Here is a 19,021-nt window from a genome sequence, read left to right as displayed (position 1 = left end):
TGTTTAAGCACCTAACGGACTGCTTGTGTCGTCCAATATATTATTATATTGTCCACCAGGGAAGAAATAAACTATAAACAATGTGAGCCTGTTTTCAATGCTGCAAAGTGTTATATTAATGCTAATATTACTATTTGGAAAAAAAAAGGTTATTTGCTAAGCTATGCCACTGAATGTAAGTTTGTTATGATTATTTTCACCGCTGGAAAGAGAATCAACACCCCATTACTGTAAACATTTTAAAGGTTGAGTTATATTTTATTGCAAATGGTAAAAAGATCAAAGGAATTCGACATTGTGAGTAAATTGTTTGGGCTATCACTATCGGCATTCAAATTTGTAACGTCACTTAAAATATAAGCCTGCATGCAAAAGTTCCTGGCACCATGTTTCTTAAATTTGGAGGAATTTGCAATATTCCATGCACACAGGACTTGGAACGGACTATCATTTCAAGATTTCACCCATTCTATTCAAAAGTTCTTAAAATTCAACTTTTCTCCTTTCCAAAATCATATAGGTTTAAGGCATTCTGATAGATTTTTTCAGAGATAGAGAGAAATAAAAAAATTGTGCTTATTTCTTGACTTTGCACTATTTTAAAAAACCCTATTCGGATGGACTTCAGAATTTTACTCAGTACTCAAGTGGTTAACTCACTCAACCCTAACACCGACTATATCCGTAGTTTACCCAGGTTACTTTTACCCCATGCCTATCTATTACATTTTTATGAGACAAATAATAGGCCTAGCATCAAAGCTGATGTTTTTAGTTTTTACACGTTAATGGTAATTGAATAAAACTATCTATGTAGGCTACATGCTCATTTTTAATACAATTTTTTCCAATTTTGAAAGGTAGCAAAATCTCTAGGATTGAATGAGTTAAAGATGTTTTCAATTTGAAAATATTGTAATATAAAGCTGTGGTCCAGCATAATAAAAAGGCATTTGATTAGCATGAATTTTAAATACAAACCTGGCATGTCCTGCAATCAAATCCACATCATCAAATGAATGGAATAATTGATAACCATCAGAGATGCATTTCTCAACTTCAGTCATCATTTCGGGTCTTTTCACAAGTTTGACATCTACTCCAAAACCCTGAGATAACATGAATTAATATAAGCTTCATTTATTCAGTGAAGGGGGCGAAGTGGCCGAGTGATTAAGGCATTGCACTGTGACCCGGAAGGACCCAGGTTCGAGCCCCGCTTCAGGCACTTTCGTTTTTTTCCTTGATCAAGATTATTAATCCCCAATTTGCTCACTTGGACAACATGGGTGATTCCTGTTGACATCAGACATCTTGTTTGATGAATTATCTATATTCCTTCGTGGAATGCCTAGACGACGATGTCTTATGATGTCGTGGCGGAAAAGGCATATATTTTTTTTTTAAATTTTTAATATACAGTGAATGTCCTGACAGTTCACTTTGTAGAGTGCTTGACTTGACTGGTTCTGAATCCAGTTTGAGTAAAAGTTTTTGTCTTACCCCTCTGCAGTCCAAAAATTAATTATGCCCTTTCTGCTACAACATCATAAGACATCGTCACCTAGGCATTCCACGAAGGATAACTCATCAAACAAGATGTCTGGTGTCAACAGGAATCACCCATGTTGTCCAAAATGAGCAAATTGGGGGTTAATAATCTTGCTCAAGGAAAAAAATGGATGTTCCTGAAGAGGGGCTCGAACCTGGGACCTTCCGGGTCACAGTGCATGGCCTTAACCATTCTGCCACTTCTACCCCATATATATATATATATATATATATATATATATATATATATATATATATATATATATATATATATATATATATATATATATATATATATATATATATATATATATATATATATATATATATATATATATATATATATATATATATATATATATATATATATATATATATATATATATATATATATCTATATATATATATATATATATATATATATCATTTAAAAAGTTGGTGGTATTACAAGGATTGTTGAGCTCTTATTACTTTTCATATAGTGTGGGGTCCCATGATGCCTCTAATTAAAATTTTTGTTACGACAAAGACAATGCTGTCACCAGGCAGGTATTCATTTGACATCCTACTGCAGTGAAAGAATGTGATGAAAAAGAGCCTTTTCTAAGGGTTCAAATTTACATCACTCACAGTGGGACTCAATCAGGGAACTACCTGTCTAAAGGGGAGAGTCAAACCGAAAGACCTCAAAGGCGCACGTTTACAATTGTACATCTAATACAGTCCATGCTCCTCGTTTAAAGCTATTGGTAAGCAAAGATGGATTTATAGCTAAAATTTGAATACGCTGTTAAAGTGTTATTTTATCTATTATTAATTTGATCTAAGGTTTTACAATAATGATTTCTCATAGCAAAAAAAATTTGTTTTTTTACAGTCATAAAAGGTTGACAAATTTAACTCCATAGGCATTTAAAGAATATAGATAGCTAGGTAGGAGGGGAAATCTAAAGCAGAGGATGCTTGAATTGTTTAACAGAGTGTAATTTTTATCTTTTATTATTAATTTTCCCAGCAGACATAACCCTTTATAGGCCAGGTTTGATTCTATTCCAATCTAGACATTGCATATTACCATTTTCAATAAGAGAAAAGTAATAGCGGCGTGACTCTGAATTCATTAAAGCCAGAGGGTTTTTTTTAACAAGAAACTCATTATAATAAGGCCATGTCCGGTAGAAGTGATGGGTACAAAAGTCTAATTATCCTAATGTTATTAGCAAGTTAATAAAACTCACTTTTATTATAGAAACTCGACTTTTTGGTACATCCTCAGGCATGATAACCAAGGATGATGTATTATCCATTCCACCAACACAATAAGCAAAAGCTTTCCCATAATTCCCAGCTGAGTAAGTCACCAGTTTTTTAGTATCTTTTGAATCACTTTTTTCTTTCATTTTACACATCTGGTTTGCACATCCTCTTATTTTGAAAGAACCTGGGAGAAGAAAAAAAAAAACCTTTTATAAAAGAGCACTCGGGCAGATAAAGCAAAATTTGAAACTTAAAAAAAAAAGTATTTGAAAAACAACAGCCTCTAAATAAAAATTGCTATACCCATCATAGTTTGAACAGCTGGGTGACAAAGAAAGAGAAGAGTAATATTAGTTTTCTGAGGTTATCTGATCAGAGAGATGAATGGCGTATCATGATCACCGATGTCTGGCACAGACTTGGGAATACCCATCATCACAGCATCATAAGATGTCCTTGCTAAGTCATTCATGAGACAATAATATAGATGACCCATCAAACAACCATTTAATGCCAGCAAGAATCATATTTGTTGCCCAAGGAATTACTGAGATTGATGAGATTGAACCAGGAGACCTAAGGGTTACAGACTGCCTGATCCACTCCGTCAACTCGTTTCAGTCATGTGTATTTTTTTAGAAAATAATAGTAACCTTTCAGAGCCATAAGACCCAAGGAGCCTGAATTTATCATGGTCTCTGTAGCATTAAACAGATGTAGTAATGATATGATATGATGATGATATAATATTATGATATAAGTCCAGATTTATGTAGGCTTTTACAGCCTTTTATCTGCTCTTGTGCATTCGTGAACGTATTTAATTCACGTCTCTCAAAACTGGGCATGCCACATAGTGGAAGGAGGTGTCCGAATTAAACTCTACAAAAAGTATTTTTCTGTTTCACAATGAGCGTCGAGACGACACTTGAATGCCTGAAGTCTTTCTGTGTGTTCTAGATCTTTGAATCCAGGAATAACTCTAGTTGCGCGTCTTAGAACACTTTCTATGAGGTCATTGTCTTTCTGCAGTTGTGATGCCCATGCTGCATTGCCAAATTCCAATTGGGGACGTACAAGTGCAGAGAACAACTGTCTCATGTTATCTTTATCAAGATGAGTGAACGACCTCCTAATGAGGCCAACGATCCTATATAAACACGATAATTGTTCCTTATAGGTTTTAAATCTCGTCCTACATATTACCTGTTGCTTTTTGGCTTGTGATCTTTTATAAAATGCTTTGAGCAAATTTAGTGCGTGGCATAAATGCTGAAATTTTTGGGGGGGTTTTTTCTGGAAGAACATTAAGTTTGGCAAATGAAAACAGATTTATACTACCAAAAACATGATTTAGGAGGGTGATGAAAAATAAAAAACAAGTGTTGTTTATTATTTTGACATTTAATCCATTTATCAAGAAAAAAACTATCCGCCGAACGCTCGTAGACTTTCCAGTGGTGGGAACAATTTAAAAGATTTTAGAAAAACAACGAAACACTAAAAGGAACAATTTTGTGTCTGTGCATTAGTTAGCTAGATATTGTTACAAGATAAAGAAAATCATAAAATCATATGTTTTTTGGTGAACATGTAGATAACATTACCAGTAGTTTGCATATTTTCCATTTTTAAGAACAATTCGACTGAGTCTGGGATTTTGGGAACTCCATCTGTCCCACTTTCACGAAAACCATTTTCCTTCAAAACTCTGTTGGCATCTGCAAACAAACTCTCAGCATGTTTAAGAGTCGGTGTCCTGACAATTGCCTTATTCTCATGTAGATATTCATAGGCTTTCTTGATGTCACTGAGAGTAACTATTTCACTGTCCAAATCCATGTTAATCTGAAATGACATAAAATACAAAGAAATGAATGAAATGTATCAAAGATAACAACAGTAGTCTACATTTACAATGAAAATCTTTTCCAAATGAGAAATTAATAAAAACGATTAGTCACAGGTTGTGGACTGACAAAAAATATCATTTTTGAACACAAGTTGGGAATTGCCTTCTGCCAGGCCATGTCCCTGGTCAACAAAATAAACTGTAGGATGACAAATTCCTTTTTCCTTCCTTTACTTCCTTACTAAGTGTGACTATGTGGTCTTGTGGTATGAAATTCGCCTTTGGATTGAAGGTCCTGGGTTCGAGTCCCACTCTGAGTTGTGCATAGTTCAGTCCTTGGAGAAGGCTCTTTACCTAAATTCTTTCACCATACTCAGTGTAAAATTAGTACCTGGAAAATTAGTACCTCGACATTAATAGCATTGTCTCTGTCAGAAAAAAAAAATGGAATATCGCCTAACAGGCGTCATGTCTCATTGTACATGTTACATGTTGCTCTTGACCAGAGTACCACTTTGAACACATTTAGTGGATATTGTGTTATTTAAATGCTCTAGTTCTTGGGTTGTTGTTTTTTAAACTCTGATTTTGGTTTGTTTTGTTTTCTCAACAAGAATATGTCAAAATAGATTAAGCATGAATCTAACTTTTAAACATTCAATTATTAATAAAGCAATCTTTTAAAACAATGTTAGCATAATGTCATTCATTGTAATGGGTGTGTAGTTATTTTTAGCCGACTTGTTAAGGATATAAAATACACTCTACCCATGGTCTACTATTTGCATATTTCGTAACTGTTCTCTTTCAATGTTTTGATTTCTATCAAAACACAAAATTTAAGGAATACCTATATAATTATACAGCTTTTACCATTGACCCAACAGAATGACCAAGGCCCTAGGCCTTTCAAGAAGCGTCTTGATAAACTCTCAGAGAATTATGAATAATAATAATAATAAATAATAATAATAATAATAAATTGAGCCTTATATAGCACAATATCGACTAAATTTGCTCAAAGCGCTTTACAAGGGGTCCCTGGTCAACAGCAACATTTAACATGTAGGACGGGACATGACGCCTGTTAGGCGATATTACAATTTTTCGGACAAAGACAACGCTGTTAACGGCCAGGTACTCATTTTACACCTGAGTACAGTGAGAGAATGTGAGTAAAGAGTCTTTTCCAAGGACTCAACTTTGCACCGAATGCGAGCTCGAACCCAGGACCTTCCGATCCGAAAGAAAAGCATCACAAAGAGAGTCTGTGCTAGAGATCAGCACCAAGTAATGTAAAATCTTACCTTTTCAAGTTTAATAGCGATGCTGTTTGCAACAGTTTCCAGACCTTTTTTTAGTATATTTGTTGGACGAGGTATCAAACCATTTAAACCCGTAATTACTTTGTCCGCTATATATGACATTCCATTTGCATGCCAAGAATTTTCCGTTTTGCGACACACTGGATTGGCTATACTATTTGTGGGCAAGTCTGACATTATCCTTCCCAGTTTATTCAATAATCACAAAATTCATACAAATAGATAGCATATACTTGAATTTTAATATAAATGGGGAACAAATTATTTCATCTTCCACTGTTCATTTCTATTTATCTTCTGATTAAACGAAAATATACAAACATATTAAAAATTAAATTACAAATTCATAATTATATGACGATATGCTGGGTTTATATGTACCGGCTTGAACTAATTTCTAATACTAATATAAATTTTTGACCAGCTTTATCTATAGCCCCTATATTATTATAGAGTGATGATGTTGCAAATAATTAATTACCACATTTATTGTTTCTGTTGTTTGTTTATACATATATATGTGTGTGTGTGTGTGTGTGTGTTTGTGTGTGTGTGTGTGTGCGTGTTTGTGTGTGTGAACCACTATCTCCAAGCTGTGTTATGTCGGGATGAGCTTCTAGGTGCTCGAAATTAGCCACAAATATGGAACTTTGGGTTAATATCTATTTCGTTTATTTATTTTAGAGAATAAAAATACAATCTCTTACATTGCAAAAGACCCAGATTTCGTATTTCGAAACAATTCATCAAAAATTCACTCTTAGTTTCGCTGTAAGCCATGGACCCCTTGTAAAGCGCTTTGAGCACGTCTAGAGGATATTGCTATATAATATTATAAAAGTTCAAGATTTATTTTTTAGTTTTGTTTTTTGTTTTTTGTTGGTTTTTTTTTTTTTTTTGGTTTTTTTTTTTTTTGTCTTCCTGGCACAAAACATTTTTGAGACGGTGGGTCACACCTATATCTTATGTTTATCAACACTATAAGTATAAGTAGGATGTATAATCTTTTCGACAACTACAAATACAATGAAAATCGCAGAATATTTGCTAGACTATCACTTTGATCGTGCACAAGAGAAAAGAAGCAAAAAAATACAACTTGAATCCTATCCACTGCTCCATGAATTGGGCTGAGATCGGAAAACAAACTGGCACAAAGAGGCGTCTATAATAATCACAACATGTGTAGTGTCTATTTAGTGACTTACATGATAGGTCCAAGTGTTCAGGTCAGGGCTTGACGACGAATAATAGAAGCTCGGTGACACTCGTAGTTAGTTTAGTAGTGGACACAGAGAGCAATGGTCTGTGTAAGTGTCTTGCGAGTGGGGGTGGGGGAGTTGAGCGGTTAAAGTGAACGACCTTTGACCTAGGATGGAGAGAAGGGAACAACCAAAGCTTGGAACAACACAAAACATCGGTTCACCTTTAGTAAACACTAAATTTGTCATATGTATTAGTTAACGTGCAGGCACAGTGCAACCTTTTAAGATAAGAGTAAGTGACGCTATCAGCTTTTGACCCCGGTGACCCTGTCGTTAGTAAAATGATTGCGTGGAAATACCTCTCATTCCCAACAACGCGGGCTCAGTGCAAACAGTTTGCTCTCGTTAGTGATAAGGCATCGGCCAGCACGTTTTTTTGTATCGAGAGCGTTTTACTGCGGACATAAAATTTGATAAGGTTTACTCCCGTCACTTGTGTGTGTGTTCGCAAGTTGCAAGATGGACAACATTAAAGAACTTTTGGTTGCTGCAGTGGAGAAAAGAACAGCCCTTTACGACAAAACAGAGGATAACTATTCCAACAGAGTTTTTATAAACAAACAATGGATAGAGATTGGACACGAATTGGGAATTGATGGTAAGTTTATTTTATTTGTATTCTCCCACTGTCTTTCTCTCTTATCGTCTTCTCTCTCCCCTCATCCTCTATTTTCTTTCTTCATGGCTCTCTTTCTATCTCCATCTCCCTTTATCTCTCTCTCCTCTCTCTCTCCCACTCTTTTTCTCTCTATTCGTCTTCTCTCTCCCCTCGTCCCCTCTTTTCTTTTTTCCTGTCTCTCTTTCTCTCTCCATCACCCTTTATCTCTATCTCTCCCTCTTTCTCTGTGTCCCTCTAGCCCCGCCTCCTCCTCTCCTCTCTCCTCTCTCTCTCTCTCTCTCTCTCTCTCTCTCCTCTCCTCTCTCTCTCTCTCTCTCTCTCTCTCTCTATCTATCTATCTATCTTTCTTTCTCTCTCGTAAACATTTCTTAACTACAATATTCTAACTCAGTTTTTCAATATCATAGGTTTTCAATTATTTTACTCATGGAATTGTAAAATCCCAAGGGTATGCGTAATCTAAGGGGAAAATTTTTCATACAATTTTCCCGTATCAATGTCATAATTCAAGAAGTATTGGATTGCCAAGGAAGGGCCCCTTCTGTCATAAAGTAATTTACTAGTTTCTCCCGAACTTGCATGCCAGATTTAGTTGACCTTTGCCTTTGAGTTTGAATATTTTGATAAGTCAATCGTCTCGGAAACGAATCTTCACTTAGTGTGGGTGTTTCGGAGGTGTCCAAAATAAGCCTGTGAGGTTCGTTAATAATTACAAAATTGTGTAGGACAGTGATGGCCTTTACAATATTTGTTGCTGCCGTCGGTTGCTCGTCTATTTGACGAAAAAGTATCCTCCACATTTGTGCTAATCGTCCAAAAGAACACTCAACGCTGTTTCTTGCGCGGGACAATCTGTAGTTAAACATTTCTTTTTCAGTCGAAAGCTGGCGGTGAGGGAAAGGTTTCATTATGTTTTCTCGAAGAGGAAATGCTTCATCTGCAACAAACATGTAAGGGAGCTCAATATCAGTGCCTGGTATACATCTTCCTTGGGGAATAGATAACGTGTTAGATAGAAGCTTTTTGCCCAGAGATGAACGACTGAAAACTCCGCCATCACCTGTTACTTCCGCAAGAGCCTACATCTACCACAACAAATTTTCCATTAGCATCTGTAACTGCAAGGAGGACAACAGAAAAAAATGTTTATAGTTGAAATATTTTGAGCCAGACCTGTTCGGTTTTTTAATCCGAATATGTTTCCCGTCTACTGCTCCCAAGCACAAGGGGAATTGAAATCTTGTAAAAAATTCAGATGCAATTTTCAACCAATGTTCTTCGTCGGGTTTTGGCATCACTTGCGGTTGTAGGGTATTCCAAATGACTACACATGTTTCCCTTGTAATATTCTTTACTGTTGAGAGGCCAGCCCGGAAATGAAAGGATTGAGATTGATGGGTATCTTCTGATGCGAGGTACCTGAAAATGAGAACATGAGGAGGTAGTTAATGTCCAAAATAACTGTATAATAACCTTTTGATAGTTATAAATATTAAAATGTATGTTGTATTTTTTTCTTACAGGTAATAATGCAAGAAAGAAGTGGACAACACTCAGAGATTACTTTTATAAGACAAATAAACAGTTAAAAACAATTAAGTCAGGAGCTGCAGCAGAAAAGCGGAGAAAGTGGTATCTTTACGACTCCATGAAATTTTTGCTGCCTCATATTAGTGATAGAAAAACTACATCAAATCTATCAGATGTGTCTGATATTGAAGATGATGCAAGCTCTCAAATATCAGAAGCTAGCTCTCAATCTTTACACCCAGTGCCTTCTCAATCGTCCCCGCCCACTGAAATTTATCCGCCACAATCTCAACTTTCACCTTCTCCAAGCACTTCTGGTGTTAGTGAAGGGAATCCAACTACTTCAACTACATGTACTACTACAACTTCGAGAAGTAGTAGAAAGCGGGCACCGTATCCTCAGCAGCGAGGATATAGCGCTTCCCTGGATGGCAAAATCCTTGACGCCATAATGACATTAAATCCAACTGAACAGAAAAAGGATGACTGTGATTTATTCTTACAAAGCCTTGCACCCCAGTTACGGTCATTGAATCCGTTGGCAAGGTACAAGTGTCAGGCTGAAATGCAGATGCTAATTTTACGCTATTTGGATCAGAACCAGACTCCAAATACTACTACTCCTCCAGCCGCCATAGGACAACATCAGCAGCCAGGACAACATCAGCAGTCAGGACAACATCAGCAGCCTGTGCAACAACTACAACCGTACAACACCTTTCCATACGAACAATATCACACTTACAGTCCGTGATCTTTCTCTTTTATAAGTCATGTTTTAGTTCTATTATTCATTTTTTTAAAACTTCATGCACATTTCAAACACAAATGTTTATTGAATTTAGAATGCGGTATTGCATTATATTAGTGTTGAATTTTGTATTCTCATTTTTATATCAAATAAAGTTCAAACGTTCTATGTTAATAATTAATAGCCAGGCAATTTGTGGTCAATTTACTTACCGTAATGTGATAACAAGGCGTTCCCTAGCTGACAGTGGCCTCCGAAAATTTGTCGTCCTTTTCTCAATGTGGGGTCCAATAATTTCTAGAAGGGTTTTAAAAGTGTCTGGTTTCATTCGTATGTATGCCTGACACTTTTCTTCATCACTTAGAATTTGCTGCATAAGATGATGATACTCGCCAAATGTTTCCCTCAGTTGGAATATAGGATGAACCCAATAGCGCCTTCTACGTCTTGTTTTAAACCACATAAGTAAAAGAAGCTGCAACTTCAATGTCTCCATTGCGTTATGTGTAACAACAATGTCAGGGTGTAGTGTGTCATCTGTAGACGATATCGGGATGTACACGAAATGGTTGTAAAACGTTTAACAGTCAGTTTGCTTCCGTCTCGTGTGCGTCTCGATACCGATATCGCAAGGTACACGAGCTGATGCATTATACCACTGTGCCTGAACACTTAGATTGTCTTAATAGTTAAAGCGGGTGCAATTGAGTGTTCGGACTACAGAACAATCAGTCTTATGTGCCATCTGCTGAAACTCCTCCTGACAATAATCCTGAAAAGAATCTCGTCAAAAGTAGATCGTGAGATATCAGAACAGCAAACTGGATTCAAAAAGAACAGTGGCACCAGGGAGGCAATTTTCGACTTAAAAATCCTGTCAGAAAAATACTTAGAGGTCCAAAAAGACATATATGCCTGTTTTATCGACTACTCAAAGGCATTTGATTCTGTTAGTCATCAGAAACTTATCCAGAACCTTGTGGCAATAGGCGTGGAAGAGAATGATGTGGCTCTAATCGCTAATCTGTACTGGCAGCAAAAGGCTCAGATAAAAGTGCAGGCAGATATAACAGATGCAATTGAAATCAAGAAAGGAGTGCGCCAGGGATGTGTTATGTCTCCTTGCTTGTTTAATTTATACACAGAGTCTATATTTCGGCAAGTAGAAACAGCACAAGGGTTGAAGGTTGGTGGCCACAACATCAACAATTTACGTTACGCTGACGATACTGTCCTGTTGGCGGAAAGTAAGGAAGACCTACAGAAGCTAATTTCAAAAGTGAACGAAGAGAGTAAAGAAAAGGGCTGTTCATGAATGCGAAGAAGACAAAAACAATGGTGATAACAAAAAAGAAAGAGCCCATAGACATAGATATAGAAATAGAAGAGTGTCCAGTGGAACAAGTAAAGGAGTTCACGTACTTGGGGCAGTTGGTAACATCCGATGCAAAGTCTGACAAAGAGATCAGGAGACGAATAATGCTGGCCAAAAATGCGTTCATGAAACTAAAGGCAATCCTCAACAACACAAATATCTCCATCAGAACACGAATGAGATGCACCAAATGCTATGTGTGGTCCATTTTCTTTTATGGTTGTGAAACGTGGACACTAACCGCACAGACAGAACAACGTATTGAAGCTTTTGAGATGTGGACGTACAGGAGAATACTGAAAATACCTTGGACAGCAAGAAAAACAAACATCGAAGTCCTCGACCTAATGGGCCAAAAACAAAAAAAACTTCTTTTGACTGTGAAGCACAAAAAGCTGTCATATTTTGGACATATGCGAAGACATGATAGTCTCGAAAAAAGGATAATGGAGGGAAAAATTGAAGGAAAGAGAGGCAGAGGAAGACAAAGGAGATCCTGGACAGATGGCATCAAGGAAGCTACAGGACGGCGCATGGCAGACTGTAACGAGGCTGCACTGGACCGTGAAGGATGGAAAGCCATGACATCCGACCTCTGGAAAGAGATGGAACCCGGGTAAGGTAAGGTAATAGTTAAAACATTATATGTAAAAATGTGTGTGTGTGTGTGTGTGTGTGTGTGTGTGTGTGTGTGTGCGTGTCGCAAGGGAAGAGAGTGAGAGAGAGAGGGGGGGGGGGGGGGGGGGGGGGGGACAATGAGATTCCCTTGGACGGCTCCAATGGTTTCAGATGTCCTCCGAACGACTCCAAAAATTAACTTTTAAGTCGTAAGACAAGATAAAAATAATTCCACCAACCTTCGGCTCCAGGACGTAGCTCCATACGGTTTCAGACGGCATCAGAATCTGGACAGCACTGGTTTTTCCATACGGCTCCAGGTGGCTTCAAACTACCTCCGGGCGGCTCTAGGAGACTCCGAATGGCTCCAGATGGTTTCGGACGACTTCAGATGGTTTCGGGCGGCTCCGTGGCTCCGAACGTAGCCATCGTTATGTTATAGCCTGATACTGAAATCCAAAAGGACTGACAGTTTGACGTCATTATTTGGTTTTTGCACCGTCTGGTGAGTTGTCGTTAGTAGAGCTCATGGAAACAAGTTATTTCATTGGTTGAACTATTGAATACAACTCACGATTTGTTTTCTTTTGTGGCAAAAGACTGGCATTTTGACGTCATTTTTTGGTCAGTCCACGCTCCGAACTACCTTCGAACGGCTCCAGACGACCACTACTAGATGGCGCTAGGAGGCACCAAGACGGTCTCTGGATGGCTGCAGACGGTTTCTGAATGGCTCCGAACTGTTCCGACGACATCTGGGTGGTCTCAATACGGCTGCAGACGGCCTCTGATTGGCCCCGGACGTCTCCAAATGGCCCCCCAGACGGCTCCAGACAGCCGCTGTATGGCTTCAGATGGTTTTAATGGACTCTTGACAGCCCCAGGGGCTTCTGATGCTCTAAGAGCCTCTGGACCACCCCAGGGGTTTCTGGATGGCTTCCGACGGTTTCTGAATTACTCCGACGGTCTCAATACGGCAAGAGACGGCCTCAGATTGGATCAGGACGGCTCCAAATGGCCCTCAGGCGGCCGCTGGATGGCTCTAATAGCCACTGGACCACTCCAGAGGTTTCTGGATGGCTTTTTGCTCGTAATTATTGCTATTTTTCTGCCAAGATGCAAAATTGTGAGTTTCCTGGTGTTCACTTTTTATATTTTGCAAAGACCATAATTTGAAGAAAATGTCTGAAAAAAATTGGACCTCTTCCCAGGAGTACTATGACGTCAAAGTTGGAACATTTTCTCACATCAATTGGCGGCAACCTAAAAATTTTTATAATTTATTGAAAAATGAATTTGCTCTCATTTTCTTATTTATCTATAGATTTTAACAATTTTAAGTGTTTTGAACCCATTTGAAATATTTACAAATTACAAATGCACCAGTCCATTCTTACTTGATCATGAGAACACAATGTGCCGTAAAAAGCAGTAATTTTGTAACTCCAGAATGATGACGCAAACAATACTCTTCAACAGTCGTAACGTCATTCCTTCCTAATGACGCATGGTAACTTAGTAACACTGGCTCTAAATGATCGGAACAATGGCGGACGCCCGTATGAAATATTTCTCCGGCGAGCACAAAGGGTATCCAGAGGGGGGAAAACACATAAATTTGATCATGTTTCGACTTTTACACATTCTGATCACAAGGCATATGAAAAGTTCTAGCCCGCATGAAAAATAAAAAGTAATGATTTTCTTTGTTTAGAACCAAAATGGCCGCCGTTGCCGGGCGGCGTGACATCAGACTATTGAATCGTATTGAGACGACATATTGGGCTACATTGCCAGATAAAATCAGTAATATTTCCTATTTTAACAGGTTTAAAATGTTCGTATTTTCTGTTGCTGGTAAAAATTTGTTATTTAGTTTTTGGGGTATTAATTTCAAGAAAATTGTGCTGGCACCAGTCACCAAATTGATTAACTTGATTCAAATATTTGGTTTCATATTCTTTATTACTGTTATGAGACGATCGACCCAAGATGCAAATTCCGTACCGCACTCGTGCACCGTCGCAAACCCTCACGGAAGCTTGGACACAACGCACCGCTCAACTAGATGCTTTGCGGTTTCGGGCTTTTACCACAACGGGTACATGTTGGACAGGTGGCAAGTCCCCACTGATGTAATAAGCGTTCTGTTTTAAGCAGGTTCTTGACCGAAGCCGATTAGCTGCCACCCACTGTCTCCTCTTGCTGGTGAAAAGCCTGGCAACCTCTCCCCGAGTTTCGAGGAGTCGATGTTACCCCCCCCCCCCCCCCCCCCCCCCCCCCCTCGCTCTAGGGATTGAATTCGTCCAAACCGACTTCCATCTCATATCTGTCCGAAGTCAGGGAATCTACGTACACGAGTTGCCGGGACTTATTTCGGCTCGAAACGGGGGCACCGTCCATTATGCGCTTTAGAGAGGTATCCCCATTCCCTCTCTCTATTATCGTCGCACTCCGGACCACAGACTTGGAGGTGTATCCTCTATGCTCCGGACATCGGGCGACTGATCAAAGGCGAATGCTATATGGTACGACAAATGATCCATATTTTCAAACGAAAGGACTGTTGGTTGCCATTACCCTACAATTTAATCATCAAAACAGTCACAGTCTACATAGCATTACAACTTGCGGGGATAATTTTTCTTTTCAACAGGTAACAACATCGCCATAAGAGACTTTTTTCTGGTCATATTACTGAAAAAAATAAGATACACCACTCGCAATTCTCAATACAATTTCGTTAAATGTTAATGAATGCCCGATTCAGTTTTGTTTGTGATTGTGATTGTTGCGTTCTTCCACTTCCTTTGCCTTTGCCTTTGCCTTTACTAGCTACTTTACTTTCATTTCCCTCTCAGCAGTCTCACTCCTGCTTGCTATGGAATATTTTATTCATTCAAGTCAAGACTAGTGGAAAGGGATGGATTTCGATTCGACAATTTATGGCAATGGGGGTGGGGGGGGGGTGGTTCCTACAGTACAATAATGCTTAGTCCTAGGCCTGAGTGGGGTTCTTGACCTCCCATAGGTGGGCAGAGTGACACTTACTGTCTGCTATCCCCTTATTTCTGTTTTCCGATCTGCTTTCTGTCTTTGTCTAGGAATGAGATTATACTTGGTTTTACCCTGGCCCTGGCCGTAGTGCTTGGCTGGGAGGGAAACAGTCAAATTCAATATTTTTTTGGGAGATGATATTTTTTTCCTTGTAAATCATCCCTCTGCTAAGTACATTGATAGTATGCTCTTGGACTTGGAATCAACCTTTGTTCCCTATTTGAACCAACCCCTTTGTCTTACTTTTCCTCAAATCCTTTTAATTGTAAATCTAGAATCTTGTCACTCTATCCAATTTTCGTCCTTTCTACTGGCACTGATATGACCTAAATGTACTGCAAGCGCCGCAAAACCCTTAAAAACAAAACAAAAAACAAACAAACAAATGCTTAGCCTATTCCTGCATTTTTTTTGTGTGTGTGTTTTGGTGGAGGGGGGGGGGGGGGCGCTAGTTCCTACAATATTCTTGTGAGTGAAGAAATCCTTAGTCTTGGGTGGGGTTCCTGACCTCCCATAAGGGACAGAGTGGCACTTACTGTGTCTGCTATCCCCTCATGGTCATATCCTCGTTTAGCACACCAAATAATTATATAATAATAATAATACTATGATTATGTGTAGGATGCAAAAGTAAAGATACAGAAATAAAGTAAAAGCAAGCCTGACATTGTGTGTAGAGTGCTAATATAAGAAACACAATAGAATGTTTTAAAAGATCTAGTGCAATATTTTAAAAGTGTACTCAAATTGCGTTTATAAAGGAGCCACAAGCCAACAGCAACACTTAATAGGTAAGACGAGGCATGATGCCTGTACTCACTGTGTAAGAAATTATTACAATGATTGTTGATTTTTGACAGGAAACAGATGCCACCTAGTTACCGGTCATGTACTCATTTTACATAGAGCGTGGTGAGAGAATGCCTCAACTTTGTTTCACCCACAGCATGATTCAAACCAAAGACTCACCAGTCCTAATGTGAAGGTCATGCCACCTGGCCACAAAACTACAGAACATTATCACAACTGATAGTGTACCATGCAATTTCAGCAGGGGCAGATTCACAAAAAAAATTTTTAAAAATTAAACATTACCTTTATGTATCGTTGAAATATGAAAATATCCTCTAATCATATCTCAAGGCCATGCTTTCAGTATTTTATTTTGAAAACTAAAATTTGTTTTCAATTCCGATTCAGGAGTGATGAAACTCCGACTGAAAATAAGAGGTGAAAGTCGACAAATTGACCTTGGAGGGACGGATGCATCCAGTTTGACTTTAGGAGAACTCAAGGCTTCAGTTTCTGAAACGTTCCTCATTGATAAAAGGTATCTCATTCTTTTTTTTTAATGTTGTTTTTTTTTGGTCTTAAGATTTAGTTCCAAGTCAAGTTCAAACCCTATAAAACTGTACTTCTTTATTTATCTAATTACTTTTAATTCAATATTTCTTCATTTTAAAAGATATAAGGGTGGGAATGCATGTGAATGTGATATTTCAAGACTCTTAAGAATGAGGAAATAATTTGATGTTACTTAGAGCTTAGAGTGCAATGTGGTACTCCAAATTTTAGACTTCGAACTGCAGTTTTTACATTAATTTTTTATCCAGCATAATTTAAATTTCCAAAATTAATCATTTCTAGTTTTAAAAATGAGTATTCTTGATTATTTGATCAACAGCAATGTGCAGTTTTTGGGTTTTTGTTACTATTGGGTTTGGTTTGGGTTTGTTTTTTTTTATTGTTGTTTATTTTGGGTTTTTTTTTGTTATTGAGTAGAAAATGTGAGGTAGTAATAAACAATTTGTAACCTTTATTATTTATGTCATAAAATCACTTTTTGTATAACTATGAAATTAATTTTTAATTTTAGTCAGCAAGTATTTGCACGATAATTTGGAGCCTAGTTGTGGTAGAATAATTATTGTTTAGTCACTAGTTTTGAGGGGCTAACACATGATTTGAAATTATTTGAAACTAATTGTCTCATTGATCTAAATTTTCATCAGTAACCTTGAATTGAGCCTGAATAAGAGGGACATCTTGGCGGGTGATGATGTGATAATCTCTGATTTGGGTATTGTCCCAGGAGATTTGATTCATGTCATCAGTGATGAGGAGCCCCATGGGAACATTCCGACACCACAAAGACCACAGCCTCTAGCATCCCACAGTCAAAGTAACGTTGTTGTGGATGGCCAGTTAGACACAAACCAGCATAATACAAATGAGGTTGATGATTCCCCTTCATCTCAGAATCTTGTAACTGCCACTGATCATGTTGTGAGTAATGTTTCTTAACACTATAGACGTGTCAAGACTGTTTACATCTGCTTAATATTCATCGCTTGTTGCTGACCTGCCTCTCTCATCTATTAAATGACCATAATTTTAAATGTGCAAGCTGGATATCCCTTTAAAAAATTTGTTTTTTTAAAATGAGCTTTTTGTAGCGCAATATCCACTAAATGTGCTAAAAGCGCTTTACAAGGGGTCCCTGGTCAACAGCAACATTTAACATGTAGAATGGGACATGACGCCTGTTAGGCGATATTACAATTTTTGGACAAAGACAACTCATTTTACACCTGAGTACAGTGAGAGAATGTGAGTAAAGAGCCTTTTCCAAGGACTCAACTATGCGCCGAGCATGAGGCTCGAACCCAGGTCCTTCCAATCTGAAAGCGAGTGTCATACCACTAGACCACATAGCCACACCTTTTATTGACTTAAGAATAAAAACAAGAGAGGGTAGGATGTGCGACTGGGTTGTTCAATTTATTTGAACCCCAAGCACCCAGAGGGATTACAGATATTATCATAGGGGATGGAAATTTAGTACTCTATTTCACATCCCACTAAAATGTTTGAATCGCATGTGAATGGACGAAAAGGAAGATAGACCAGTTCTAGATTCAGGATTCTATAGCAGGAAACGGCTTTTCTTCGGGGAGGGGGATGTGTGTGTGGGTTTTTAAATTTATTTTTGTTTTTTTTTCAATTACAACAGATCTCTTAAGGTTGACTTTATGATAGAGGCCACTACACATATTGCCTCTTATTATATCCAGTAGGTTCTACCCCTAGTAAAATCTGCCATTGGTGAGCAGAGACCAAAGGTTGGAACATCCTTCACATTGCTCCTTCGTGCCAACACCGCCCATCAAAAAGCAAAGGCTGCAACTCAATATTTACATGTACAAAAGGCTTGAATTTTAGTTTTTCCATACTCAGCCTACAGTTTTGACTCAGCACCATGTATGACCTTTGGCTATTTCCTATCTTAAAAGATTTGCGACGTTTGCGTGTGTTGAATCCATGGCCTCAGGAAGTCTGGGAGAGCAACTCAAGATAGACATAGAGTTTGAAAACACTTTTTTTTTCGGAGTGGTGGATAGCTCAGACAGTAGAGTCATGCTCTCCTTGGCCAGGTGGAGTTGTTGTACCAGTAAGGTCGCTGGTTCGAGCCCCCATCGCAGCAACATTTTTATTCTCTATTGAAGAAATGGGTGCCAAATTAAAGAGCCTTTTTTGTTGTTGTTCTTTTCTTGAGGCGTGTGATCATAACTTTCCTACTCACTTCATTTCTTGTTATTATCTTGCAAGGAAAACTTGCTGAAAGGAAATTTGAATGCATACAACAAGACCTTGCAAATGCTGTCAATTCAGAGCTGCGTACTACATATATGTACATCCAAGTAACAATTGCAATGCTTTTGAGAGTTGGTTGACGAGGCTGAATCTTAGCATACAGCGAACGAGAGGAAATTTGAAGCACTTTGGAAATTTCAAGTGTGTTAGTATTCAAGATTATGAGA

General features: G+C 38.1%; 4 protein-coding genes across 4 annotated transcripts in view; 2 read left to right on the top strand and 2 right to left on the bottom strand.

Annotated features, from left to right (window-relative positions):
• LOC144975768 (serine racemase-like) overlaps positions 1 to 7,175 on the bottom strand; it is an 8,024-nt gene extending 849 nt beyond the window's left edge. The window contains exons 1-5 of the mRNA XM_078919954.1: positions 7,085 to 7,175; positions 5,968 to 6,282; positions 4,416 to 4,656; positions 2,790 to 2,992; positions 982 to 1,109 (exon numbers count right to left, since the gene is read on the bottom strand). Coding sequence (XP_078776080.1) covers positions 982 to 1,109; positions 2,790 to 2,992; positions 4,416 to 4,656; positions 5,968 to 6,162 — 767 coding nt within the window. The 5' untranslated portion in view covers positions 6,163 to 6,282; positions 7,085 to 7,175. The remainder of the gene's footprint in view (positions 1 to 981; positions 1,110 to 2,789; positions 2,993 to 4,415; positions 4,657 to 5,967; positions 6,283 to 7,084) is intronic.
• Positions 7,176 to 7,360: 185 nt separating this feature from the next.
• Positions 7,361 to 10,333, top strand: LOC144974492 (uncharacterized). The gene is made up of 2 exons (XM_078917400.1): positions 7,361 to 7,848; positions 9,393 to 10,333. Exons 1-2 carry the CDS (start codon positions 7,710 to 7,712, stop codon positions 10,151 to 10,153), a joined length of 900 nt encoding a protein of 299 aa, XP_078773526.1. The 5' UTR covers positions 7,361 to 7,709; the 3' UTR covers positions 10,154 to 10,333.
• LOC144974493 (uncharacterized) lies at positions 8,191 to 10,820 on the bottom strand. Its single transcript, XM_078917401.1, has 2 exons — positions 10,363 to 10,820; positions 8,191 to 9,288 (listed from the first exon to the last, which is right to left on the bottom strand). The coding sequence occupies exons 1-2, from the start codon at positions 10,644 to 10,646 to the stop codon at positions 8,955 to 8,957; spliced, it is 618 nt and encodes a 205-aa protein (XP_078773527.1). The 5' UTR covers positions 10,647 to 10,820; the 3' UTR covers positions 8,191 to 8,954.
• A 5,149-nt stretch (positions 10,821 to 15,969) lies between these two features.
• Positions 15,970 to 19,021, top strand: part of LOC144974491 (F-box only protein 7-like) — a 20,720-nt gene continuing 17,668 nt past the window's right edge. The window contains exons 1-3 of the mRNA XM_078917398.1: positions 15,970 to 15,991; positions 16,401 to 16,530; positions 17,213 to 17,486. Of these exons, the coding sequence (XP_078773524.1) occupies positions 16,406 to 16,530; positions 17,213 to 17,486 (399 nt within the window). The 5' untranslated portion in view covers positions 15,970 to 15,991; positions 16,401 to 16,405. The remainder of the gene's footprint in view (positions 15,992 to 16,400; positions 16,531 to 17,212; positions 17,487 to 19,021) is intronic.

This window comes from Berghia stephanieae, chromosome 6 (genome assembly GCF_034508935.2).
Source record: "Berghia stephanieae isolate SIO BIC M18660-M18661 chromosome 6, UCSD_Bste_1.3, whole genome shotgun sequence".
NCBI classification, from domain to species: domain Eukaryota; kingdom Metazoa; phylum Mollusca; class Gastropoda; order Nudibranchia; family Aeolidiidae; genus Berghia; species Berghia stephanieae.
Note: the sequence above shows the minus strand (reverse complement) of the source record. Positions and strands in the feature narration are given on the sequence as shown.